The sequence below is a fragment of the Periophthalmus magnuspinnatus genome, chromosome 7, assembly GCF_009829125.3.
Source record: "Periophthalmus magnuspinnatus isolate fPerMag1 chromosome 7, fPerMag1.2.pri, whole genome shotgun sequence".
Classification (NCBI taxonomy): Eukaryota; Metazoa; Chordata; class Actinopteri; order Gobiiformes; family Gobiidae; genus Periophthalmus; species Periophthalmus magnuspinnatus.
Genome location: NC_047132.1, coordinates 15,703,408 through 15,729,920, shown reverse-complemented (window position 1 = coordinate 15,729,920; position 26,513 = coordinate 15,703,408). Strand labels below are relative to the sequence as shown.

The 26,513-nt window shown below is 40.6% G+C and overlaps 1 protein-coding gene across 4 annotated transcripts in view; it reads right to left on the bottom strand.

Moving 5' to 3' along the window:
• Positions 1 to 25,794, bottom strand: part of ubr4 (ubiquitin protein ligase E3 component n-recognin 4) — a 52,167-nt gene extending 26,373 nt beyond the window's left edge. For 2 of the 4 annotated variants that reach the window (XM_055223096.1, XM_055223094.1), the window contains exons 1-46: positions 25,658 to 25,794; positions 23,850 to 23,947; positions 23,667 to 23,770; positions 23,009 to 23,138; positions 22,443 to 22,591; positions 20,718 to 20,817; positions 20,494 to 20,635; positions 19,459 to 19,583; positions 19,228 to 19,352; positions 19,097 to 19,156; positions 18,822 to 19,012; positions 18,654 to 18,753; positions 15,588 to 15,725; positions 15,387 to 15,504; positions 14,999 to 15,040; positions 13,570 to 13,757; positions 13,333 to 13,489; positions 13,172 to 13,257; positions 12,449 to 12,618; positions 11,769 to 12,048; positions 11,235 to 11,367; positions 11,061 to 11,140; positions 10,855 to 10,983; positions 10,595 to 10,777; positions 10,390 to 10,512; positions 10,078 to 10,307; positions 9,468 to 9,586; positions 9,295 to 9,392; positions 9,044 to 9,201; positions 8,768 to 8,974; positions 8,573 to 8,674; positions 8,078 to 8,178; positions 7,598 to 7,985; positions 7,444 to 7,507; positions 7,155 to 7,346; positions 6,999 to 7,069; positions 6,547 to 6,739; positions 5,783 to 6,016; positions 4,371 to 4,541; positions 4,012 to 4,194; positions 3,769 to 3,927; positions 3,223 to 3,375; positions 2,920 to 3,147; positions 2,214 to 2,371; positions 1,966 to 2,140; positions 1,686 to 1,887 (exon numbers count right to left, since the gene is read on the bottom strand). In XM_055223096.1, coding sequence (XP_055079071.1) covers positions 1,686 to 1,887; positions 1,966 to 2,140; positions 2,214 to 2,371; positions 2,920 to 3,147; positions 3,223 to 3,375; positions 3,769 to 3,927; positions 4,012 to 4,194; positions 4,371 to 4,541; positions 5,783 to 6,016; positions 6,547 to 6,739; positions 6,999 to 7,069; positions 7,155 to 7,346; positions 7,444 to 7,507; positions 7,598 to 7,985; positions 8,078 to 8,178; positions 8,573 to 8,674; positions 8,768 to 8,974; positions 9,044 to 9,201; positions 9,295 to 9,392; positions 9,468 to 9,586; positions 10,078 to 10,307; positions 10,390 to 10,512; positions 10,595 to 10,777; positions 10,855 to 10,983; positions 11,061 to 11,140; positions 11,235 to 11,367; positions 11,769 to 12,048; positions 12,449 to 12,618; positions 13,172 to 13,257; positions 13,333 to 13,489; positions 13,570 to 13,757; positions 14,999 to 15,040; positions 15,387 to 15,504; positions 15,588 to 15,725; positions 18,654 to 18,753; positions 18,822 to 19,012; positions 19,097 to 19,156; positions 19,228 to 19,352; positions 19,459 to 19,583; positions 20,494 to 20,635; positions 20,718 to 20,817; positions 22,443 to 22,591; positions 23,009 to 23,138; positions 23,667 to 23,770; positions 23,850 to 23,947; positions 25,658 to 25,779 — 6,859 coding nt within the window. In that variant the 5' untranslated portion in view covers positions 25,780 to 25,794. The remainder of the gene's footprint in view (positions 1 to 1,685; positions 1,888 to 1,965; positions 2,141 to 2,213; positions 2,372 to 2,919; positions 3,148 to 3,222; positions 3,376 to 3,768; positions 3,928 to 4,011; positions 4,195 to 4,370; positions 4,542 to 5,782; positions 6,017 to 6,546; positions 6,740 to 6,998; positions 7,070 to 7,154; positions 7,347 to 7,443; positions 7,508 to 7,597; positions 7,986 to 8,077; positions 8,179 to 8,572; positions 8,675 to 8,767; positions 8,975 to 9,043; positions 9,202 to 9,294; positions 9,393 to 9,467; positions 9,587 to 10,077; positions 10,308 to 10,389; positions 10,513 to 10,594; positions 10,778 to 10,854; positions 10,984 to 11,060; positions 11,141 to 11,234; positions 11,368 to 11,768; positions 12,049 to 12,448; positions 12,619 to 13,171; positions 13,258 to 13,332; positions 13,490 to 13,569; positions 13,758 to 14,998; positions 15,041 to 15,386; positions 15,505 to 15,587; positions 15,726 to 18,653; positions 18,754 to 18,821; positions 19,013 to 19,096; positions 19,157 to 19,227; positions 19,353 to 19,458; positions 19,584 to 20,493; positions 20,636 to 20,717; positions 20,818 to 22,442; positions 22,592 to 23,008; positions 23,139 to 23,666; positions 23,771 to 23,849; positions 23,948 to 25,657) is intronic. The other 2 variants (XM_055223095.1, XM_055223097.1) reach the window with 2 other exon arrangements.
• Between the last annotated feature and the right edge of the window lie 719 nt (positions 25,795 to 26,513).

Below are 26,513 nucleotides of genomic sequence, written 5' to 3'. Positions count from 1 at the left end.
GACCTATTTTTGCTGGCAAAGTAACTTTTCTTGTGGAATGAACAACTTTACCATCACCAAATCTGAATGGCCTTGCACTGATTTCACCTACTATTTTGTGTAACTCACTTTTTGGCAGTCCACTTGTATAATCTTCCAGCCATTTTTCTCCACACACTGTTCTTGTGCAGGCTGTGTCGATTACTGCTGACCCCAAAGCCTCCACCATAAAGACATCTGTGTCAGACAGTCTCTCATCTGAAAACAAAGTGATGTTGCATTCCTCATATTCAGCCTTTTGCTCATCATCTTCTGTCACTTTTACATGTTCTCTCTTGTTTGGACAGTCTTTTGCCCAGTGAAATGTGCTCTGGCAAAACAAACAGTCCACAAGGCCAAAAGATGGCGCAAGGCACAAACCCCATTGATAAACATGGGAGGAGAACAAGGTGTGCAGTCTCTTTTACCTGTATATCTCGTGTAATAGGCGCACTCACTGTCATTACTCATTTGCATCGGGCTGCTACCCTCGCATGGTAATGTCACGTCTCCAAAAATTCTTTTCAAAGCTGATTTCATATTGGCAAAGGAGACAGTGGGGCAGGCTGTGAGTGCTAACTGTTTATCTTTTATATTGAGTCCGGCCGTATCTAGTAGTTTAAAGGTTAGCACGGCATCTGGAAGCTCCATTCTGAATTTGCGCATCCTGTTGTATCGGCGTTCAAACTCGACAATGTAATCCACCATGGACACAGCGCTCTCTAGGGACACGATCAAACTCCGTGTACGCTTCGTATTGGCGATCCTTTTCTTCTTTTAAGAACACGGAGTCTAGTTTTTCCAATAGAGCAGCCATACCGGTGTCAGCATTCAAACCATCAGCGGGAATCTCCAGCGCACTTTCCCTCGCCCGTCCTGTTAGCGATAAGGTAACTGCTAGCGCTTGCTTCTTTTTGTCCAGATCAGTCACTAATCTCCAGATTTCAATTTCATTTTTCCAAGTTTCATAAGACGTCTTCTCATCAAATAGCGGCGGAATCTTGTAATTACCAGCAGCAGCCATCCTCTGCTACCAATGATTAATCAATAAAAAATGTTGTTCTTTCAGATAACTTTTATTCCTTCATCCTTAGCATCTCAGTGAACAAGAGTAGCCCACCCCAGACGCCCTCGCGTGAACTCCCAGCCCGCGCCAAACACACTGCCACACCTCCCAAACCTCCCACATGGGCACACAAGAAAACATAACTTAACACTTCAAGCATCTGGAAATTGCACCCAAGGATAAACCAAAGTCCACAATTCTCTTCCTGATATCTTGGCTGATTTCTTTTGACTTCTCCATGATGTTACACAAAGAAGTGTTTCACATGTGCTTTCAAATACATCCACAGATGTGTCTCTAATTAACTCAAACCATCAGAAGCTTCCAAAGACATGACATGATCATGATCATCAACTGGGTTTTCCCAAATTGTTTAAAGCCATAGTAATCTCACTGTATGTAAAAATCAGAAGTAAAGTAAAATTTATCTTTAAAAAACTCTCATTATTCTGGCATTTAGCAAATAGAAATTTTGGAAATCCTAAATGACCTAAAACAGGAAATGTTTAATCTGATTTCATGTCAGTGAGGAAAAAAGCCTATATGTCTTTTTATATAGTGTATGCAAACTGTTGGTTTTGTGCTAAAATTCAATACTTACTGGTAGCAGCTGCCTTGCGCTTGCGGACAGGCTTCATAATGCTGATGCCACAGCTGGGCTGCAGTGCTGGCTGTAGCCAGTAGGAGGTGTTGTCCACATTGGCCATGTAAATCCGTAAACTTCCATCTTCACAAAGCAGAATCATGGTTGTGCGTTGTTGTTCGTTGCTAGCAGTGTGCCGGATAGCAACCATGTCTTGAATCTGAGAAGATAATGTGTTATTGATGCAGTACAAAGACAGGAGATATGTGTAGTATTGAAACTTTGGTGCAGGTTTTACTTTAGCTTTGGCCGGAAGAGTTTTGATCTCTTGGATGAGGAAAGTGTCTGGTTTGACCATAATAACCAGTGGTATGCCTGTAGTTTGTTGAACGCAGCAGACCAGTCCAGGGTGGTTCATAACTTCAGACCACTGGCATAGCGCAGGGGACATCTTACTGCTGCCTCCATTTGACCTGAACAAACCAGCACATAACAATGAGATCAAGTTTTAAGATAATGTTTGATTTTTAGCAGTGATAGCCTTACCCTTTGATGTTGATGGTAAAGAGGCGTTGTACTTCAGTGGTGCTGCGGCTAACTGTGGCAGCGAAGGACTTGCCCTGACTATAGCTGAAGAAAAGCATCTGCAGCACATGAGAGTAATACACAGAGACGCCTCCACCTGCCACCTGGCCATTAGTGTCCTGGAAATGGAGGAAAAGGAGATAATAGTCCATATCCAACCACAATATCAGCTAAAAATTCCATTGAACTGTGCATTATTGGTCCACATTCCATATAGCAAAGAAAAGAACTGAAGATTGCAGGGTAGGGTGATACTTCAGTACTTGAGCGTTATATTTACCAGTCCACTGTTAATGTGATACTAAACCAAGGCATTTACCAACACCTTCTCAAATTTTTGTTTGCAAAATATGATTTGATTATGTGAGAATTCAAAAAATGCAGGCATATACATTTGTGGCAATGAAAAACCCACCCACATTTACTTTAAATCAATATTATTTTCAATACAGATACTTTAAAATAAAATCTTTCCCCCATCTCCTCTCAAACCCAGATTTGACGTCAGTATTATAAAACATCTAATTAACATAAGATAACCAATACCAAGTAAAGTTTCAGAATGTATTACCTCTACCAGTTTAGAATCATTCAAATAATCTAGAACAGGGTTGTACCAATAATAAGCAGTTCTTTTAATAAATGTACATGACAAAATTCAAGTTACCTTTAGGTCTTCATGGGTAATCTCCAGTACATTGGTGACATAGAAGGGCCCATGCTGAGCGCTGCTGGATTCATCCATAACCTGAGTGTACATGTAACCAGCAGAGGACATGATCACAATGATGTTTTTGCCTTCCTCGTTGAAAAGGAAGGTAGCATCTCGAATCTTTGAGCTGGGAAGCAGGAAGTAGTACATGGGGCTCAATGCATCTACAGATAAGTCATAAACCTGCGTGACAAAGGGAGAAATCGAAAATGTAACATTCACAGGATCAGAATCATACATTTGATTTTAAAATCAGACCTTGACAAAGTCTGCCGTGATGATGGCTAGTTCAGTCTGTGAGCCAGGGAGCCAGATAGCTTTGATGATGAAGTTGCCAGTGGCGAGTTGTGGATGTAGCACTAAGTGATCAGAGACAGAACCTGTACTGCTGAATGTAAGCACATGGCAATCCTGAAAGTAAAAAATAAATAAATAAAACTGTCAAAAACAGTCAAACACATTTAATTAGTTGCCATAGCTATGTTTTGTAAAATACATCAGGATAAAGTCACCTTGACTTTTAATAGTTTTTAATGACTATAAAAAATAGGAGGTGTGTGCAAAGGTCCAAAGAAAGAAAGAACAGTGAAAACAATTATTTTATATTTAATTTCCTCTTCATTTAACTGAACTTTTTTAATTCAAACTTATGATTTAAAAACCTAATATTAAAAAAAAACTTACGAGGTAACCTACAAAGTAAACCAGATTGTAGGAATAAAAGTAGAATGTCCAACAAAAGTACACATGACATATTAAAAAGGCATTATAGTATTATAGTATAGCATCATTGTAGTATTTCACCTTAAGTCCACAAACAGCCAGGTAGTCCTCATTACACGGGTTCCCTGTAAGACTGAGTACAGTGAAAGGAACCGGTGCTGAGGCCAGACGGGTCAGAGTCAGCTTCCTCTTACTGGAGTCTGCCTGTTTCAGGAGAGTGGACAACTGCAGCACTGTGATCTATGAAGAAAATACAGAATGTAGACATATTTAGTGTTTGTGCATTTCAATAAAGGCAAGTAAAATTAAAGTACTAATACTTACTTTTCCCTTCTCATGGCTAACTGCGAGGTGCTGTCTGCGTCCATGTGGTGAAGATAGCACACACATAGCCACTCTCCTCAGGACATGTGCACTGATGAGCTGTCTGATGGTCTGGCCCTGGTCCCCACTGTAGTTCATCCTGACGTTTTCAAAAGCTCCTTCCTGAGAGCCAAGAGTAGGAACCTGAAGAAAGAGGATACAGTGAGACCACCAGGGAGGTTCAAATTAATACATCAAGATATTGCTAAAAATGCAGTTAATAGTAATTCTAATTCTTATTCACAATTATAATCATGAATTATAAAGAAAATTCTGACTCCTATGTAAAATTATCAAAGAAACTTAATAGTGTATAATACCATGAGCTGGTCAGTCATGTCCACTGTTTTGTCTTGAGTGTGCAGTTCGTTGAGAGCCTGTTGGGCTCGGCTGCTGCTGCCCACCGCAGAAGCCTGCTGAAAATTAGTCTGAATGGCCTCCATCAGAAACATGAGCATCTCCAGGATCGCTGCTGCCGTAGACGAGCCCATCTGACAAGGAAATGGAGAAAAGAATGTTTTACGAAAGTAAACAGGATTTATTGGTTGCAATCTGACTAACTGGTTTTAAAGAGGGGGTATTACACTTCTATGGAGTATTAATGGCTAACACATAACCAACATATTTAGGTCATGTTACTTCTTTTATAAGTTTCACTTTTGTATTTGATGCTTTGAGTCAAAAGTCACTTCCCCTTCAGAGCGCCATCACATTACAATCGGCGTGCATTTCACTAATGAAACTACTGCACATTGCATGAGGTTTGTAAAGCTGTTGGGGCCTTTTTTTCATGCTTTTGAATAATTACAGAGAACTGTTGTGTGGAGAATGGATGACGTAGGCCTGTGGGCACAGCATTGGATAATCTTACAGCTAATGCTAAGGAGGGTTCGAATAGGGCCTGGGACATAAACATGCATGGATGACATCTAAAAACTTTTCAGGCATGTTCTTAATAAGGGAACAAAATTACAATCTGGCAGAAAGTTCCAAAAAGTTAATTTAGCATAATATCCCCTTCCTGATCTTTGAATAAATTCCTTCACATTTTTAATTAATTTTTTTTTTTTATTGAATGAATGAAGAAATTAGTCATGCACTGTTATAAGTTAATCTGCAGAGAAAAATTGACCTGTTATTTCCAAATTCAAGTGAGGAGTTGGATAGAGTGTGTGTGTATGTATGTATGTATGTATGTGTGTGTGTGTATGTATGTATGTATGTATGTGTGTGTATGTATGTATGTATGTGTGTGTATGTATGTATGTGTGTGTATGTATGTGTGTGTGTATGTATGTGTGTGTGTATGTATGTGTGTGTGTATGTGTGTGTGTGTGTATGTATATGTATATATAACTAAACTAAACTGATTAATGAAAATGAAGACTTGTGGACTTCAAATTATGCAGTATACCAGGGGTGTCAAACACATTTTCTAACTACTTTTTAACTTGTTTATTCATTGTTTCTGTATTTATTACTTATTCACGTTACAAATATTGCATATACATTTGCCTAGATGTAAAACTATGGCTATGTAACTGTGTATCTCCTGATAAAATGACATTTAAAGACCATCATACCCTTTAGCCTGTCGAGGGCGACATTTGGCCCCAGGGCCTTGAGTTTGACATATGTGCAGTGTACAATTACAGTGGACAATTCAGCCATATATACTGCCTAATCTACATATAAATAAACACATGTGAAACAAATGAAGTTGTTTTGGTACCACTTGTGAGAGCAGTTCCTCCTGGCATCCCTCGATGCTCTTGCACACACTGCTCTTCTTGGGCCGGTCCTCGTCTCCAGGTTTCCCGTCACAGATGGTCACCTTTCCCTTATCGGACGGAGAGGAGTTCTGGTGGCGTATGGCACTTTCAGGCATTCGCAGTTCACTCTGGAAGGCAGAAGACTCCTTCAGAGTGGAGCCAATACCACTGCTGGGGCTACGTTTGACCAAAGCCTGAGAAGAGATGGGAAATTAGAAACAGCATTAAATAAAACTAATGAAGTTCAAGTTGATATAAATACTGAAAAATGCATTCAAATAATATTGGATGGGAGGTGGAAGCCTATACTATGACAAACAATAACCACACAGTATTCTATTCACTGTAAATGAATGGCATGCCAATATATGCTACATCAAGATGTAGATTTGCACAAGTTCAATTTAACCAGTAAACTGACATTATATTATTCATTATTTCTGTTAAAAGGGACATTATTGTGGGATATCAGCTGAGATTTAACTTATTCCTAAGAGTAGATGTATATCAGCACCACCTGATAATTTAAATTAACAGTGTTTGCTGCACATGGTCTTAATTAAATAATATTTATTTATATACTCCTACATAGAATAAATTTACCAAGCTAAAAGATTAACATTCAGAAATATATCAATATCCACATTTGGTGCTAGCTATGTCCCTGTCTGGTGAAATGAAAGGATGGAGGTCGATGGGAGAATGACTGTCGAGCCAAAGTTACCGCTGTTGTTCTCTTCCCATGATGACCTGAGGTATGCGGTCTCACCTGGCAGCTGCCATCCTCTTTGGCCCCGCAGTCACAGAAGAAAGAGCCATATTTGGCATAGGAGATCTCATGGTCTTTGTGACAGACCTTGGCGCACACTGTGCACACACCTACCCCATCCACCATTTTACAGGTGTGACAGTGGTACCTGCGGGACAAAGAGGGTCCACAGATATCAATACAATGACAGAAATGGACATTTAAATTATAAATTAGCCATTTATATGTAAGCAATTAAGAGTTGAAGGTATGGCTGATAATGTCACCATTAAAAAGGTACCAAAACCTACTGAGTATGCTTTTATGCTATTGTTATGCTTTCGACTAGAGCTTTATGAGGCAAACTGAACCCCAAATCAGCATTGTTCGACCCACTGCTGTCACATACAGTCTAAAACGTTTTTTACCAGTGCTGGTTCATGAACTCCTTCTGTGTGATGGTAAAGGTGCAAAGTTTGTTGCAAAGAGAGTCTTCATCCTGTGAACATTGTATGAAGGTCAAATTGTAACCAAAACATTTAAAACAAAACCATTTCTATGAATGAGACGTGAAATGATCTTACTGAATCCTCAGCCTGGGAGTCATCCTCCTCCACTGCCAGCTCCTCCACCCAGTCTGAGTCCACCTCCATGGCCTTCTCCTCTCCATCCACTAACAGAGAAGAGTTTCCCTGTCCACTACTCTGCCTCAGCGCATTCATCACATCAGCCAGATACGAAATGATGTGGCACGAGCACTCCAACATACTAGCATGCTGTGGATTCAGTTGTTTTTTTTTTTAACATTATAAAGTTTAACACATTTCCACCTCCATTTTTGGACACACAATAAGTCAAATCTACGCAACTCACCTTTCCTTGTGTTAGATTTGTGCTCACTTTTTCAACAACATTCTTCTGAGTTAGATATTTTTTGCTAGAAATACAAAAGTGAAAAATTTAAATGATTAAAAACAAATTATCGTTTGTACCAACAATTTAGTAATTCACTTTTAGAATGTCTTACCATCTTGTCAGCCAGTCTATAGCTGCTCTGTGTAGCTGTAGATGCCCTGCTCCTTGTCCAGCACTGGCTAAAGTGGCCATAATCACCATAAGCTCTGGAAACCCTGTCCCGTCCCCATTGGCTAACATATCTGTGGCCATCGGTATGAGCGTACTGAGGAGGACAGTGCACACGCCTTCTCCGACCTGGCTGTTGTCTCGAACTATGTGGGTGGTGAGGAGCTGCAGTAGTTGGCGGTTTTCTTGAACTACATCCAGGTGCTCTGAGTCCTTGGGCGGCGTAGCAGTCATTCTCGTTAGCCAGGACTGTAGACGGGATGGCTCAACACAGGCTAACTGAGCCAGAGAGCCACACAGACACAGCAGGCTGGGGTTGGGGCTCTTCTCGGCTATAGAATTGATATATTAGTTTTGAAAGATTGCATGTCATGGTTTAAACTATAAAAAATATTACATCAAGTCAAGGGCAGTTTAGGCTTACTTAGTTGGAAAAGTTTAGTAAAGAACTTGAGAACCCTGTTGCAGAATTTTGCAGAGAGGTTTTCATTTGCTGTGGCCATCATGATTTGGACAAGTTCACCACTGTAGGAGATAATGCATATAATTAGATGGTTATTAGCAAGCACATACTGTATAAAGTGTACCTTGAGGAATGGTTAGTCATTTGTCCATTGTTTGTATATTTATAAGATGTATTAAGTTGTTTTTTTTTCTTTTATTGTGTGATGTGAGGTTAAACCCCAGTCAGTAAGTAATTAAATACAACATCGGCATGCGTTTATTTTGCATAACTTATAAGTAGTCTAAGAACAGCTGTGCCCATCACCATAGTAATGGCAAACAACTGAGCTGCTCCTGTGACTTCAGAATGGGAGTACTGGTCTCATGAAATGATGAATAACACCTGGTAATGTATACCTGGTAATGTATAGTGTTTGTGTCATCACCAAAAGGTATTACACAACATTATGTTTACCCAAATGAGAAGAACTCTTCCATCGCCTTTCGGACTTGACTGCTTTCTAGTTGCTTCTCAAGATATTGAAGGCACTCCTCCAGGACAGATTCATCCAAACCACTAAGGATACATATATAAGACGTAAATGCTATTTACACAATGGAAAAATCCAATTATTAAAGCAGTTATAGCAGAAAGGAGTTTTTAACATACCTATTGGGGTCAGAGTGGTTGGCGATGATGTTGTAACAACCCGTCACTAAGCGCTCATAAATCCGGGCAAGGAAGGCGTCTGACTCAGAAGGCCCAAGGATCCGCTCCAGTGAAGTGCTGCTGATTTCTGCTACACTTTCTGTACTACTCTCCAACAGCAAAGGCAACAGTGTGCGCACAACCTGGGATGGATTCAACTCCTCCGTTCTGAAGAGAATAAGCAGTTGTGTCTAATTTTGTACTTTGTTTATTTATCTATTTCCACCTTTTACTTACACAATGAGGTCTCCGATGAGACGAACCAAAGACAGCAGGATGTGTTTTAATGAAGAGGCGAGAGGTAAAGACTGGCAGCTCAGAGTGCCCAGGTGAGCAGCCTGGATGGCACTGATGTAGCTCTCAGACGGTATGGTGTCATTAGCAAATGCATTACGCTAAAGAGATCATTTACAGAAAAACTTTACTCTTTCACAAGTAAGTAAAATGATTAAATACTCTATTTTATTTTTATTCAGAACATTACTAACCCAGGAGCCAATGTTGGGAAACTCATTGGTGTGGATGCCGTTCCAGGTCTCACACACTGTCTGCACAGCAGGGGGCAGGTTCTGCATTACACTGTGACCTGTGATACAGTAACAAAAATGTATTTATTTCTGATTGAATAAAGATAAGTGATATTTAATGAGCCTTTTACTACCTAGCATATTGGCCTTGCAGCGAGTTGATCCGATGGAGAGAACAGCTGCGTAGCCCTGGAGTTTAGAATCTGTCAATTTATTCTCTCCCTCCTCTGGGATGTTCATCAGCAGGTAGGACCTAAAACATATTTAGTTGTGTTAGGGTTAGTAAGTAGTTAATAGTGGATAACTACGGTTCACAATTGTAAAGTACCGTTGTCAATTTTAAAGAGGCTGTACATGATATTGCATGGTGTGAACAAGAAGGGATACATGTCATGTATAAACATGATATTGAGAGAAAGAAAATTAGATTGCAAGATATCAGCCAGGCATTTTAAGGCTAAAATATTGAAAAACATGTATAAGCAAATGTCAAGGACAACTTTTTTTGTCCAATTAGTAACATAGTTGGATGAGTGCAAAATTTCAGTTAGTGACTATACTAGGCAGTTGCTTTTCTGTTATGATTCAACATTAGAGTGAGAGAAGGGCTCAGTGCCAACTAAAACATGGCTCAAAATTCATTAAAACATGAAAACAACTATGATGCAAAGATTTAGGCAAGTGGTCAAGTAGTACCGTAAGCAATAAGGAATAGGACTTCCTTAAACTATCCCTTCTTCTCACCTTGTAAAAGCTGTGTAAACATCTGTGAGCTGCAGTGTGGCTGGTAGCAGGTTCTTTGTGATCTCAGAGGACTTCTGAGTGTCCGTTTCAATGGCCACTTTGGACAGATGCTCGTCCAGAGAAACTTGCACTTTGGAGATGACAGCATCCAGAGTGTAGATGGCCTGAAGAGAGGGCAGCTGCCGGAGAGGAAGGATTGCACTGGGGTCCACGCTGGAGAAAGTGGAAATCTGGAACAAAAATTTGAAATGTATAAAGTAAATGTGCTAAATATAGTGCATTTGTGTTTGTGTCATTAGTACGTTATATTACCTGTCTGGCTATGTACTCCTCTGCCAAGTCCACATCATATTTAACTGTACTACACAGAGCTGCTGTTGATTCCACCAATGTAGTTGCTTGATCTGCTTTCATTCCCTGCTCCACCAAGTGCTCCTAAAAAAATAATTGCAACAGATTATGCAGCTCTAACTGACCAATATAAATGCACAAAAAAATCTAAACGCTTTCAACAAACCTTGATCCAGTTGACATAGGTAGACACTCGTAGGCGTGACGACCATCTCAGAGTGTGGAGGATATCGCTCTCAGTTGGGTCACTGCAGCCCACTTTCAACTGCTCAATGTAGGCCTTGGATGGGGGCAATACACCCAGAATCCTCCACAACACCAGGAAGTAGTACTGCAGTGAACATGCCTCCTGTACAAAGTCACAAAGACTGCTCAGTATATTGTCAGTGGAAGTTTTTGGTTATTTGGGCATTTATCTGCCCATACCATTGCTGTAATAGGCTTGGTCTCCTGTCTTCTAGCTGTGTCAAACTGGGATCCTGCCGCCAAGAGTGAGACGAGCCAAGAGTAGAGCTCATCGTATTTAACTGCTCCACTGAAGAGTTTTGGAAAGACCTATAACAAAAATAAAAGATCATTAATAGAGTTTGTGAATGAAGATATGAACAAAATATGAAAGAATGTAACATTACCTTCCCATCTAATCTGCTTATATCATCTTCAGATGCCTCAGGGGACAGGACACAGTAGAATTTGGGTTGAACATTTGAGTCTGAAAAAAAAAAAAGAGATAATTTTTAGACCCACTAGCAAGTACACTAGGATCAGATGTCAACAGTAACACTATTTGTGTTGAATGTCCTTACCTGCTGAACAGTGCTTGGCCCAGTTTTCCTCTACCTCTTTGAAGCCATAGTACAGAGGCAAACTACTGCGCTTGCCTCCTTCCTGAGCAGAGCTGGGCCCAGAAGAGGGTGGAGTCAGGAGATTGTATTGTACCTAGGAAATAAATGAAAGAGAAAAAAAAAAAACATTAGCCAATCCAGTCAACTACATTTGGACAAGATTGATCTGCTTAAATGAAATGTAATTTCCAGATTGTGAGGAGATTGTATGGTCAGAAATTATTTGCTAGGCTTTTCCCAATAAGGGCAAAATGGATCAACTATCAACCTTCTCAGAATGGAGCATAAACCAAAACCAAATTGCTTCCTCTACTGAGCAGGTGCGATTAAAAATTGTAATGTCAATATCTTGTTGTCATCAAGATTGTTTATTTTTCTTGAGCCATATTATGCCCATGGCCTATCCACACAACTTCTTATTGGTTGGCCCGCTAGAAAAGTTCTTATGAATAAGCAAAATAACCAAAGTTTTTACAATCCATTGCAAAAACCTACCTGTTCAAAGAGGTAGAGTGGAGCTTTGGAGTAATGTCGTATTAGGTAGTCAAACACCAGTAGGAGCCGCGCTAGGTTGAGGGGCACAGTCTTGAGTTGGGAGTCTCTACTCTGAGCCACTTCAGCAATGGCCTGTGTGACCAGAGTGAGCACAGTCCGGCGTCCGCGCTCTGACAGGTTGTGGAAAAGGAGCAACAGAAGCTGGAGATGCTCCACGTTCAAGTCATCGTCTCCATGGACTGTGCCCTGAAGAGTGTGCTGCTTCAGGGTGCCCAGGAATCTAGAAAGAAAAGTAGTATGTTAATCCTTTTTGCCATTTTGTCTACAACTAACAAAATAAATCATGCAAACTATGCTCAAGTCACAAATGAGCAATGAGTTTTCTGTTATTGTATGACTGGTGGTGGGTTTCAAAGGTATTTATTGGCGATGAAAAATTTACTGTTGCTACAACAGTTAGCAGAACAAAATAAAATATTTTGTCTTTTTAAATGGTCAAAAGTCTTCAAAATGGCTTCAAAAACCTTACAACTGAAAACCATACATGGAGGAATCACGCTCAATAACAAACTTTAAAAAAATACATAAAATAATTACTAAAAAGTAAAGCAACTGAACACAACAAACCAGAAAAACCAATGAACTTGGCAACCAAAATTCTCTAATTTGAACCGACTTACCTTTCCCAGACCTTCATACACTCTGGGACGTCTGGGTCTCCTTGGACAGTGGCCTTGTGTTGCCAGATGAGCAGCAGCCTGGACAGCACTGATAGAGATTGAGGGTGGATGTACAAAGGCCAGGGACCCTCTGAGAAAGGGGCAACCCCCAACTGCTGAAGGAGGGTGCTCTGCAAAGACATGAGGACATTGTAGCAATACTGTATTTTGCTTATGTAGTATTAATAATTAATATTGGGAATTTTGAAAACTCTTTATTATACGTTTTATTAAATAATGTAATAATTCAGTTTTCATTAATACGCTTTTCTGTAGGTACTGAATAAACAGATTTTCAACATTGAGCTATAGAAGGACAATTTTATCTGTAAATAAGGCATTTATTTAAAAGAAATTGTGTTGTTAATGTTCAAGTAATGGATAGTAAATAAGAAATGAGTCAACAATTATTCATCATGATCTTGTGCTTTATAGTGCAAGTTCTCTACCAACATTCATTCCAGTAGCCCAGCACAGGTCTATTCAAACTGAGGCCCTGGAGGATATTTTGTACTACCATGGATTTTGTTAAAAGTGGTAGCGTGTCATGCACCTATCCAGCCCAGAAGCCATGGACCTCAGAAAAATCTCAAGAAAATTTTGTTGAATAGCTCTGTCTTGCATGTAGTCATGAGATTATCTACACCACCTTTAATAGCTATTTTATATAAATGTTCTTTGTACCTGTAGGGCTGGAGATGGAAGATCAGACGTAACCAAAGTGTGATTGAAGTGATACAGAGCTAAAGAAAATACTTCATCTGATGACCCTGTAAATACAACACACATTTAATCTTGAAAAACCAACTCATGGTAAAATTACTTTCCTGGTCAGGTTGATTTACCTTTCACATCCTTATCAACATCTTTAATGATACTGGCCAGAGTCGCCATGTGCTGCTCTGTCAGAGACACGCTCAGATAGTTACGAATAAAGTTATTTCTTGATTTGAGCATCGAGGTGGTGATGAAATTTAAAATACTGGAGGCCAAACTGAGAAACTGTAGAAATAGCCAAAGTCAATCAACAGTAGATAATAGTAGATAATACACAATAGCATGTTTGTTAGCAGGGTCCTCACCAGCTCTGGATCTTTACGTCCAGCTAAAATATTCCCATTCTCACTTGGGTTCTGCTTGCTGGGGCTTTTTAACCTGGGTGAAGTTTCCAAAGGTGGGGGTGGCGGGGGAGGTGGGGGTGCTACTTTGTCCTTCGATGGGGATATTGTCTCTTCAAACCACAACCCCAGAATTGGTTCACTATCGTCATCTGCAGATAATGGCAAACAAATTATAAAACAAAACTGAAAATGTTTATACAAAGGCTGAAGCTTGAAGCATGGCGTCACAAAGCCAAAATGTAGAAGCATCAAAAAACTTGGAGACACCTACAACACTGTGAAGGAGGTGGACAAAAGCCAAGGACTACATTGCCAGTGTAGTGTTGGTGGATAACAGCTTAAAGAAGATAACTGCACAAGAATTAACTTGCTACAGTTTAAAATGAATGCACCAATACCACAATCTGTATACATGCATAGAAAATCTAGCCTAGTAGAGCAGAATTCAATATATCCCAGTAATCAAAAGCATTGCAAAGCTTTATCTGTGGTCACCAGGGTAGCAGCAATAAGCAGAAGAATGAAAGCATATTTTTAGAAGGATTTTGTAAAACATAAAAATCAGACTAGTTCAAATGCTGCATCTTAACTTAATCACATAGTTTGCAGTTGATCATACCCAGAACTAGCTATAGCTATAAACAATGAACAATTCTAAAACCTTCATTAGCGATGGCATTTCTGCACATTTTCATTTGCTATGCTATAGCTTCCATAGGAGTGCATCACTCTTTCTCCAATGTGGAGAATATCACTTCAAGTTGATATTCATGTGTGCATGCGACATACACAATCATAACTGTTCAGGTGACAGCTAGACATAGTGTGATTGAGCCCAACAAGCACAACATCTGTACAAGAACAATACCACTGTTTGACATGGGATTCTTCTATTCTCTTCAAATAATGTCTATCAAGTATCATTGACATGTTTGAAGACTCAGGTTACAAGAGAAAAAAAAACACATTTTGCCATTTATGTTTTCCATATTTCTCAAGACAGGTGATGATAAGTATCTACAGACAACAAATGGCCTGTTAGACATCTCTCAAATGTAAAATTTGGTATTTTGAATTTCAATGATCAGTTGTGAGCAAAGGAAGACATGTTGAATGATTATAGGATGGAGCTGAAGTGCCTTGGGGAAGTTCTCTCCTCTACATGTCAATACCATTGGTATTATCCTTACATCTACACTGAGCCAGAGTGAAATAGTCTGTCAAACAGAATTTAGTGTATGTTTAATCAAACCAGTGTGTTTTGCCAGAGCTGCTTCACCAGTGGCTCAGTCTGTCCTAAACTACAGGGCCACAGCTCAGAGCCTACTGTGAGACAAACAGGGACAGAATGATTCGGGGACAGTGAGGTGGACACTGAGTCTGTTCTGACCTGAGACACAAGCTGCACTTGTCTTCTCCTGTCTTCTCTCTGCTGGGATAAAGACTGTCACTACACTGACAGCAGTAGTGGACAGACAGCTCATAGTCACAGTTTTGTGTAGTGTTTATGCTCCTGACTGCCCCTTGCCTGAGGCCGCAGGCAGAGCACCTGTCCCGCTGCCTCTCTCACACAGCACAGCACTGACACAGAGAAAGGCTTTACACTCATTACAAAAAATATCTGCTGTAGATTTACAGTTAGTGGTCTTAATTGACCTTTCTTCATAATTCAAGGAGTCACGTTGCGACCTCAGCTACGCATGTGGTAATATATGTGAATTCAGTAGAATCTTCCCATTCAAAGAATGCTGTACTAGTGTTTGGTTGTGCTAGAGTACCTTGGCTGCTGTCCTCCTCTGTGCTGCTAAAGTCGTCCTCGTAGTAAGTGTTAGAATCTGTGGAAGCACTGGCATCGCTGCTGACTGAACCTTTCCTCTGTCTCTGGAGAACACAAGCCTAAAACACATTATTTTAACAAATGTAGTAAATAAAGAATGTGATATTAGTAGGTATGGACAAATTTGTAGAGGTGCCTGTACCTTTTTGTATGATGTGCACAGCAGAGTAAACAGGAGGTTGGTGAGGGGGACAGAGTCTATGAGCCTTTGAACTCTCTGAATAGAAGTGCTCTGGGCCATGATGTTGAGTTCAGCTGGAGGACCATCACTCGCCCACCCCTGCACAAAATGTGAGGAAAATCAGGAGCAAAAGTAAGAAGCAATTAATGTGACCAATATAGCAAGTTTAGAATTGGTCACTGCAGGATTTCAAACTTATGCAAAAGAAACTGCAAGAGATTCAATGGCTTGTCCTATGCTTCCGATGAAGGGCCCGTGGCCTCCTCCCAATGGGACATGCCCGGAACACTTCCCTAGGGAGGTGTCCGGGAGGCACCCAGAACAGATGTCCGACCTTAGCTGGCTCCTCTCGATGTTGAGGACCACCAGCTCTACTCTGAGCTCCTCCCCTGTGACCAAGCTCCTCACCCTATCTCTAACGGAGTGCCCAGCTACTCAGTGGACAAACTCATTTTGGCCGCTTGTATCTGCGATCTTGTCCTTTCGGTCATTATCCAAAGCTCCTGACCATAGGTGATTGTAGGAACGTAGATTGGAAAGGCAAAGCTCTTGATTTACCGGTCACTCAGCTCCTTTACCACAACGGTCAAATACAGCGAGCACATCAATGTAAACGCTGCACGGTCCACCTGTCAATCTCATACTTCATCCTTCCCTCACTTGTGAACAAGACCTCGAAATACTTGAACCCCTACACTTGAGGCAAGGACTCTCCACCCACGCGGAGAGAGCAAGACACTTTTTTCCGAGCCACTTCACATTCGACTGCAAACTGTCCCACTGCCTGCTGCAGGTCCTGGTTCGACGAAGCCATCAGGATAACGTCATCTGCAAAGAGCAGAGATGAGATCCTGTGGTCCCTGAACTGGACCCCATTGGGCCTCTGCCAGGGCTGCCCATTGTCACAGATTCTGTTCAATGTATTTATGGACAGAATTTCGAGGCACAGTCAGAGTCCAACGTGCATTGGGAACAGGTCTGACTTACTGCTGGCGATGCAAAGATAGCTCCTGCTCCGGTCATACATCATACAGGGACCGGACAGTCCTTAGCAAAGGGCCCCGGACCTCGTACTCCCAGGGCACCCCCAAAGGGCACCGTGAGGGACATGGTTGAAGGCCTTCTCTAGATCCACAAAGCACATGTGGACTGGTTGGGCAAACTCCCACTGACCTTAAAGCATCTGATGGAGAGTATCAAGCTCGTCCACTGTGCTGTGACTGGAAAGAAAACCACACTGCTCCTCTTGAATCTGAGGTTCGACTATCAGTTGCATTCTCCTCTCCAGTACCCTGGAATAGACCTTACCAGGGAGGCTGAGAAGTGTGATTCCCTTCTTAAAACAGAGGGACCACCCTGTCTGCCATTCCAGAGGTACTGGTCCCCGACCGTTGTTGCAGAGACATGTCAGCCAAGAAAGCACTACAAAATCCAGATCCAGGTGGATCTCATCCACCCCTGGAGCCTTGCCATAGGGGAGCTTGACAACCACCTCAGTGACTTCAGCCAGGGTGTTGAATCCGCCTCCAAGTCCTCAGTCTCTGCTTGCTCTTCGGAAGATGTGATGGTGAGATTGAGAAGTATTCCTTCCACCATATGGCAACATCCACAGTCAAGGTCAGCAGTTCTCCACCCATACTGGTATCAGTGATGGTGAAGCACTGCTTCCCCCTCTTGAGGAATCGGATGGTTTGCTAAAATTCCTTTGAGGCCGATAGGACTCTTTCTGCAGCCTGGCAGCATCCCTTAATGACAGCATCCCTTACTAGGTTCTTCCCAATCACCCCTCTCCAGTTGTGACTGTCGTCCACACGTGCGTTTAAGCCCCCCAGAACAAAAACAGAGTCCTCGGTCGGTCCAAGAAGGCTGGGTACTCTGCACTGCTCACTGATGAGCACCCACCCCAGGCCTGGCTTCAGGGTGGGTCCCCAATAAGGCCAATCCGGGTGACATAACTAAATCAACAAATATTGAAACGTATTGTTTGGGATCCCCCTATGAATCTTATGACTTATAGTCTGAAATTCACTGTACTATAAGTTGCTACTTTTTTCCCCACACTTTGAACCCTGAGGCTCATACCAGGTAATTTATAGATTTTTACTGACCACCAGGGATTTTTACGGCCACCGGGGGGTACTCTCTAGCTGTAAAAGCTAAAGTGAGACAGACATGGGGAAAGATTATGCACTACAGAATACACTAATTATTTTGAACTGTCATTTTGAGCATCATGCAGACGCCGAAAACAGACAAAGAAATACATATGATGCAGTTTTTAAGTTAAAGACAATCGATCTGGCCATTAAAGGAGGAAATAGAGCCACTTCATGAAAGTTTGGCATCAATGAATCAATGGTGCAACATTGTAGGCAGCTGCAGGAAGAACTTAGTCAATGTAAAATTACGACAAAAGATTTCAGAGGAAATAAAAGCAGATGTTGGTGCAGTTTTATTTTCCAAATATGCAGGTATGTTCATCCTGTGTTACTGTCATGTCGGTGCTATGTTGATGCCGTTTTATTTTCTAGACGTGCAGGTATGTTCATCCTGTGTTGATGGCATGTTGGTGCTGTACTGCCGATTTCCAGGCACAGTTTTTAAATAAATAAAAAAAAAACTTGTGTATTGTCTTTCTGTGTAAATATCTCATGTTACAACATGAAATCCTGCAGCTTACATATGTACAAAATAGATTTTCTTTTAAAATTTAGCTGCTGTGGCTTATATTCAGGTGCACTCAATAGTCTGAAATTTACGGTACTTTTGTGAAAATTAATTGTTTCAGTTTTGCTGACAGAAGACATTGGATTTCATGTCAGTTATAGTTTCATGTAGTTAGGTCCACAAATCAGACATAAACCAAGTCAACAAATATGTAATCTGACAGTAAAACTACAAATTTTGCCACATAATTGTGACCTGTCCCTCCTGCTTAATTTCAAACTATAAGGAGTCTAGAATGCCATTATCACTATAGCGATAAAGCATAACTGTAATAAAAAATTAAGTAGTTTGGTAGTTTACCCGGTGCAGTGCTTCTACTTGCAGATCTTGGAAAAGTGAGGTCAGAAGTTTGATGGCATGGTTTGCCAGGATGACAGACAAAACTCCAAACCCTTGGTGCCTTTAACAAAAAAAATCTAAATGTAATTAGACATATTTCAACAAGAAAAAAAACTTATGTTTTCTTACCCTTTTCCAGGACCAAGTTTGGGTGAACCAGCTCCATCTTTAGTGCGAGCAGCGATGTCCCGCACTCTGAGAGCAGCCAGAGGGTCCTTCTCTTTGCCCTTATCAGCCAGAGCAGTGGGGCTGAGGTTCAGGATTAAATACAGGCTATTTAATAGGCACCAGGCTCCAAGCAGCTGGAAGTTCTGGTAATGCTGTGAAGGGGGAAATTATTATTACATTATTTATTTCCAAGTAAATATTCTGTTGACAAATTAGCTGTTTAAGAGGTAAAATACCTCTCCTCCAGCTCTGCGAGAGTTGCTGATGGCTTGTCCAATCATTTCATAAATTTCCAGCTAGAAAAAAAAAGGTTTCCATCAATTAGGTCTGGTGTAGGTAGGAGTAACGCATATTAACATTTACGTACACATTTTTGAACAATTGTGGCAGCATCATTTTCATAGTCCTCCTCTTTAGTCCCAGTGGTGGCAGAGCGAAGCTGTAAACCACTACCAACTTGCAGAATAGCCATGCAGGTGGCCACACTCACACCTACACAGGTAATTATAGAATTTAGCACACATCATAAATAATCGTATAGATGCACTCAATAAATAATTGCGCTTATCTAGATATTTGGTTATACAATAGTACCAACCAGCATAGAGGCAGCTCAGAGCCAGCACAGTCATGTCCAGAAGTCTCCCAGGAGTCAGAGGCTCGAGAACAGGGAGAGAGAGTGTGTCCAATGCCATTGTCACATCTATCACTAAGGAATGAAATCTGCAAAAGAAAGATGTCATGTTAGGCATCGTTAACAGAAAAAGGCTAAATAGAAGACTATTACATTTAACTTAATACATTTCTATTATAGGTTGTATTTAGTTGTATTCATATTTTAAGTTAGCCTGTGCAGTTAATCAAATAAATTTTAATCAAGATTCAGTCAATTATAATCGTCAGCTTTGTTCCAAATGACATGCTACACCTCTAAGTTTCAAAAGACCAGAGTTTAGACTTAGAGTTTAGATGCCTGGAAATACAGATTGATCTCTGTATTTTTCAGATTGGTCAAATCAGTCTTTTCCCCACATCCTCAATTGTGTCTCAAGCCCAGTCAAACGATATGGTGCAATCAGATCTGTTTTTTTCAGTGACCCATATGAAACAAAGGAAGTCACCTATGATTTACAAATAAATCAAACTTATCTCACCTCAGATGACCAGTTTAATACTTCATCCACTGATTCTGCAGAAATCTGTAATGTTTGTTAGCCCTCTGCAATATTTTTTTCTTTTACTTTTTTGGATTCGGACAGACCATGCACCAATTGGCTAATCCACCAGCCAATCAGGGCCATTTGAAAATGGGGAGATTCACCGGTGCCCAGAATCACATCTTCATAAGTAGTAAGTATTGAATAGGTGTGTATGCAGGTAAAGAGTGTAGAGAAGGAAATTTCAGTATTTTTGTTAAATAATGAATGTCTTCCTTGTTTTTGGTCAAAAAATAAATATTGAAATGCATTTTTAGTTTATCTTTTTTTGAGTTACAAATTCAAGATTGTGATCAATATATATGAGAAGTTCAACAACATTAATATGAAACAAAGTAAAACTGAGAAGAATCAACTCAATCTTAGTCCCAAACTCTTGCATAAACTTTTACAAAAGATACAGAAAATATACACACCCATTGCGGACAGCCGTAGCATCCGCCACAGTGGCAGGCATGATAAAGAAAGAGTTGGCCGACACAGCATCTTGGAAACGATTGATGTAGCGTAGGAAGTAGGGCAAGTTGAGGCACACTCGCAGCAGTTTCTCAGACCCACCTAAAAAGATAAAGCACATTAAAAAGTGCACCGTGAAAAATGACCTGAAACACAGTTGTAACAGAGCCAGGTTTTAACTCACCAAGTTCCTGTAAGCTTGACACATTCTGAGATACAAAGGCATTTTTCATTTTGGCCTGAAGAGCCTGGTCTGAGGTTTGGTCGTCGCAGTCGCTCTCAGTCTGTAAAAAAAGTTAAAATGAGTAAGAACAACTCATTTATACGCCAGTGTAACAAAGTACAGTAGGCCAAGACTTTATTATCTTGCTAGAAAACACAGCAACAATATGCACTGGTGGTTGGGTATCAAATCACCGACTTTCAGATTATAGGGCAAAAGCTCTACCTACAAAGCCACCAGGGTCAAAACTTATTTTATGTGATAGGAATCTAGTGTAAACAATTGGCAGTCCCGCCGACTTCGAAATCTTTGAAGGTAAATTTTCCATTCATTTTTCCCATAGACCTTACGAAAAAATCCAATATCAAGAGTTCAAAGGCATCGCAGAGGCTAACCAGCTACATCAGGGGTGCTCAGACTTTTTCAGTATGTGAGCTACTTTTAAAATGATCGTGTCTGAAAGATCTACCACCTAATACAAAAATGTTAAACATATATTTATTTGTAAATGAATTCTTACATGTACAGTGCATTTTGATGTGCACAACGTCATGAGATAATACTGCACAACACAATGGAACTTCCTACATGTTCATAATTACTTGAATGATGATTACTGCTCTGACTTGCACTGAATAGAATCAGTGAGGGATGAATAGTTCGGGCAGTAGCTTCTGACAGCCAGGAGTAAAATAGCATTTTTCGTTTGAAAGCGATAACAGAGCTAATCATGTTGATTACGGCTTTGTCTTTTTTTTATAGCCATAAAAATCATGTTAAACGAAGTATCAGAATTTAGAATAAATGACTGGGAAAATCCCTGCAGCGCCCGCGCTCTCATTCGTCACCTTCGAGGGACAACAGAGGCAGATTACCGTAATGATGGTAAAATATTTAGACAGCCCCATGTCTCCGCTTTGAGACGGCGTTTGAATTTACATGAGAGCACAACTGGGCGCGGAGTTACGCTGCTGGAAAGTCCGCAACCGCGCTCTATCGGCGACGATAGGATCCAACGCTATGGGGATAAACTAACTCGCACTTGTTAATGCGTGTGCAACGCCCATGATGTGACCTAGGGTCAGGTGTAATCTGACTGGTTGTCCTGTATATTAGTCATGTGACTGGATGGATGATGGGACGTGATCTACCCAAAATGCCTTCGCGATCGACTGGTAGATCGCGATCGACTGGTAGATCGCGATCGACTGGTAGATCGCGATCGACTGGTAGATCGCGATCGACTGGTAGATCGCGATCGACTGGTAGATCGCGATCGACGTAATGAACACCCCTGAGCTACATGGTAACTAATATCCATAATGCTGTTTTCAGACACTTGACAAATGTTTCCAGTCCAAAAAGACAGTTTGAAGTACAAGATTCACTGAAATGTTTTAATAACTTAATGGTTTATAAAGTTTCAGAAACAGACATTAAATAAAAATTTGTTGTCATAAGTTACCACATAGGTGATTAGCCTTAAACTTTCAAACTCAAAAATCTATGGGAAAAATCAATGAGAAAGTTACTTCCGGAACAAGGGGTGGGTGTTCACTGCTGAGCTCAATACCAAGGTCTCAATGTGTAAAAAAATTACAAATTCTTTGACTAAAATAAGGTCTGGTTGGCAGGTTGGCTTGTTTATATAATTGTGTTGTTTGTAAGTGAAAAATATAAACGTACCTGCATGTGCGCTGTTGAAGGGGAGGCCAAGATGGTGGTAAGGTCCGGATTAAAAACTGAAGTGAGCTGATTAAAGAAGTTCATTTGTACTTCTTTTTGTCTAAGCTCAGGGTTCACAGTAGTAGTGGGCAGTTCTTTCTGATCCTCCACTGTTGGAAAAAAGCACATTTAAAATTTTAATGTTTTCATAGCCCTGCAAGGACCCAACAGCAGCATCTGTTATATTAAATACATTCATTAAACCACCACAGAATTTTAGAGACTGGTTGAAACAACAAGATAAATCCTTGAGTAGCACTAAGCACTACTCAAACAACTACATTTTCGCATGGTACTCGCCCAATCGTCATTAAAAAAAAAAAATCCCTCTACAAGGAACTGCACAAATGATACTCAAAAATTCATGTCCTTGCTCAAAGATTCTCTGTTTTCCATTCCTACAAAGCAGTGTCCATCTCCTTTGTGAATTTGAAAACTATGGACTAGAACGTAGGGGTTCAACAGTGAGGACTGGCAGACTCCCTCTGCGCTCAGTAGAGGCTTATAGCAACTCTACTTCCACTTACCATCTGAAAGGGTTTTGACGGTTTGAGGCAACTTGGCAGACTTCATCATAGCAGTGAAAGTAATGATTTCTGTGCGGTCCAGTCTGCTGCAGCCGGTGCAAAGTCCTTTTATGAGAAGAATCAGGTGTTTCTGAGGATAAACAAACATACAAGATGTATATGGCAGTAAAAACTGGATTCAAATAAGAGAACTGTAAGACTGTAAGAAGTAATTGAGCTGAAAAGGCATTTGGGAAAAAAAAAAAAAAACACAAAACAAAACATTCAACATTTTTGCGATATACACCTACAGCCTTAATTTTAGTGCCCGATAGCTCAATAAAAACATTATCAAAGCATTATCAAAGCTATATTCGAGCATTATAGAACAGTTTTGAAAAAAATCAAATATTAAGAGTTCAAAAGGCACTGCAGAGACTATCCAATTACATTGTAACTAATATCCACAATGCCATAACATCCATGCAATATATTTTAGTGGTGATTACCTTGAATGAATCATTATAGGACAGCAAATGACAAAATGTAAGGGGTATTTATATAAAACAAACTCTATACATCAGTAAATACAAAAATGTTTGATTTATCGGGTATACCATAACAGATAGATATGGGAAAAAAATGAATGCGTTAGGATTCGTTGCAACTTGTTTCCTACCTGTGACACTGCACATGCTTCATCCGGGTTCTCCAGCCGCAATAGCGAGAACTCGATCAATACTTTGCATGCTGCTGCCACTGACAGCAACTGATTTCTTGGTACTAGAGACAGAATTTGGAGGTTCATTTGTGAACAATAAGATAAAGTATGGGGTTTGAGAAACACTTGTTTAAAACTTACTCTGCCCACATACTGTGGTGATGTAATGAGCGGAGAGAGCCACAAATGACGAGTAGAAAGGCTCGTACTGCTTGTCGTGGTGTAGAATATCTGTTTCACTAGAATAAATAACGAAGCAAAGGACATCCAAAACAATATTACTCTACATCACTGATAGACTTTAATTAAGTTAAAACATGCATAATATCCAATGTGTTACAAGTCTTATGATAAGAAGTAATTGTTAGCTATTGGTATACAAGGTATAGTCTCTTGTGACTTAACAGTCACTAAATCACCAAAATCTTGGAAATCAAACAAAACTCAACTTATAAAAGACTCTTTCAGGTTAAAAAACTAACTGAAGGGTTTGAACATTCAGAAACAAATTCTGCCTGCTCCACCTTGCACTATACAAGTATATCCTCAAATCCCACTGTATTTCTCAAAACATTCAAAGCAATAATGTCTAGTATTTCTTTTTGGAAAATATGTTAAATCCATCCAAGCATCCTACAAACCAGGAGAGTCCTGTGTGGAAGAATAGGCAGGACCCATATACATACTTAACTAGGTGTATGATAGCTCAACCCTAATCCAAAATAGAAGAATATCCATTATTAAAGTTATATTTGTGATAAAGCTTTATTATTAAAGCTATATTTGTCACTTTCAGTTGGAGTGCCTATGGGAGATGTCATGTGGATGCGTCATAACAAAACATACTAGATAGATATTATGAAATACAAATTATGAAATCGTACTGATCCTAATTAAAATGGTAAAATTGCTGGCAAACTAGTTTAGTCGTCTATACAGGATTCACGACAATATGTCATCAAACCGAAACAGCGTTTGTGTTTCGTTTTCAGTAAAACATGCCAGGAGCGTTTTCCTTTAAAACTGCCAGGTGCACCACAAAAACAATGATTAAAACAATACTGTGAAGAGCTCCTCAGTTGAACGCGCACCGTCAGCCTGTTCAAACTGGGAGTGTCAAGTGTCTGAGCCGGGATCTGTGCAACGCTGAAATAGCAACAATACTATTTTACACTATGGAGCTTTATGTGGGTCGACTGACTAGCACACGTAAAGACTTCCTTCTCAGAAATAGCTGTTACGCCACAATATACACCAAAATCAGATTACATGAATAGTTATGTGTTACTGAACAAAACAGTCAAAGACCGTGTTGATCATTAACTCGAATTTTGGCGTATTTTAACGACACATTTCCACGCATCAATCCAAAGTGAGAGAAGGGTCTCCGCCTACTTCAGCTCAGCCAGATGTTGACTTCAAACTGCGTTATCAGCTTTTGAATACATTGTCACGTAAAAATATGAATAGGTTCTTCATTATATCCATGAAACTTAATGTTAATTCTGTATAACCGGCTAATGTATTCAAATATAAAATGTGACATTATGAAATGATGGCAGAAGGCCCTTTGCCCATTTCAGCTGCTAATGTTTGTGTTAGCTAGCTAATGATGAAGCAAATTTTCAACACGCTGTATTCACTCATCCAACATATTTTGTGCCACTTTGCATTTCTGGTGCAACGCTGCAGTTGATTACCAATGCAACACTTAAAGCAATGTGACAGCGGTACAAAAACGAGTGAACCGAAAGCGTATAAAGTAAGTTGGCTAACATTAGCACGAAAGCTAACGCTCAAACTGCTCTGGTGCAGTGCAACTTAAGGCAATGTAACTTGATGCTAACTGAGAGCTAAGTTAGCATGTTAGCCGAGCAGCTGACTCCGGAGTGGACACAGCCTAAACTGAGCGCCAGAGACTCCAAACAAGTTGACATTCAGCGCCTCACCTGTTTATTATAGACCCGACAAGCTGAGGTAGCTCCTTCGTTTCAAAAGCGGTGTACGAGGCTGATAAAAGCGGTCGCACTGCCGCTGTCCATTCGTGTTCATCTCCTCCGCTTGACGCCATCTTGAAATCCCACAGAAAAAAGCTTGAGTCAAAAGAAAGCTCACAGGGGGCGCTCACAGCAATACTGTATCCCCGTACCAGGGTGGGTCCACTCCCCCCAGTGGGTGTGGGCACGTAGAGGAGAGGGGGGCACTACAGCATTCCTTACATCCTAAAAGTGTGAGGCAGTTTTATTAGAGCTTTGAGAATACTCATACAAGTACATATTCATCTTAACAAACTGGACTGCATTCACAGCATATATGCAGTGTCCAGGAAGGGCCAGAGCAGAGGAGGAGACTGAGGGAGCCACTCCTGAGGACTTCTACGACTCTGTGATGACATTAGCCATCCTGCACGGTGTGGTCTGCTGGAGCAGCAGCATCACGAAGAGGGAGAAGAAGAAACTGGACAATGTCATGAAAAAGTCCAGCTTAGCCCTGGGCTTTTCTCTGGACTCAGTGCTGTTCTGACTGTCTGTCAGAGCAGCTTCAGTGACAGACTGATCCTCTCTCACTGTGTGAAAGAGAGGCTCCACAGGTCTTTCCTTCCTGTTGCTGTCAGACGGAGACAGTGACCACTACTAGCCCTCTGCATGCCCTACCTGTAGTAACCATGTGCAATACTGTAACAGAATGTGAATCATCACTGGTACAATTCACTAAAAGTCACCTTGCCTACTATTTATTTATTCTGTCTGTCTTTATATGCTGCACTGTTATTAAACATAGTTATCCTCACTTATTGCACACAAC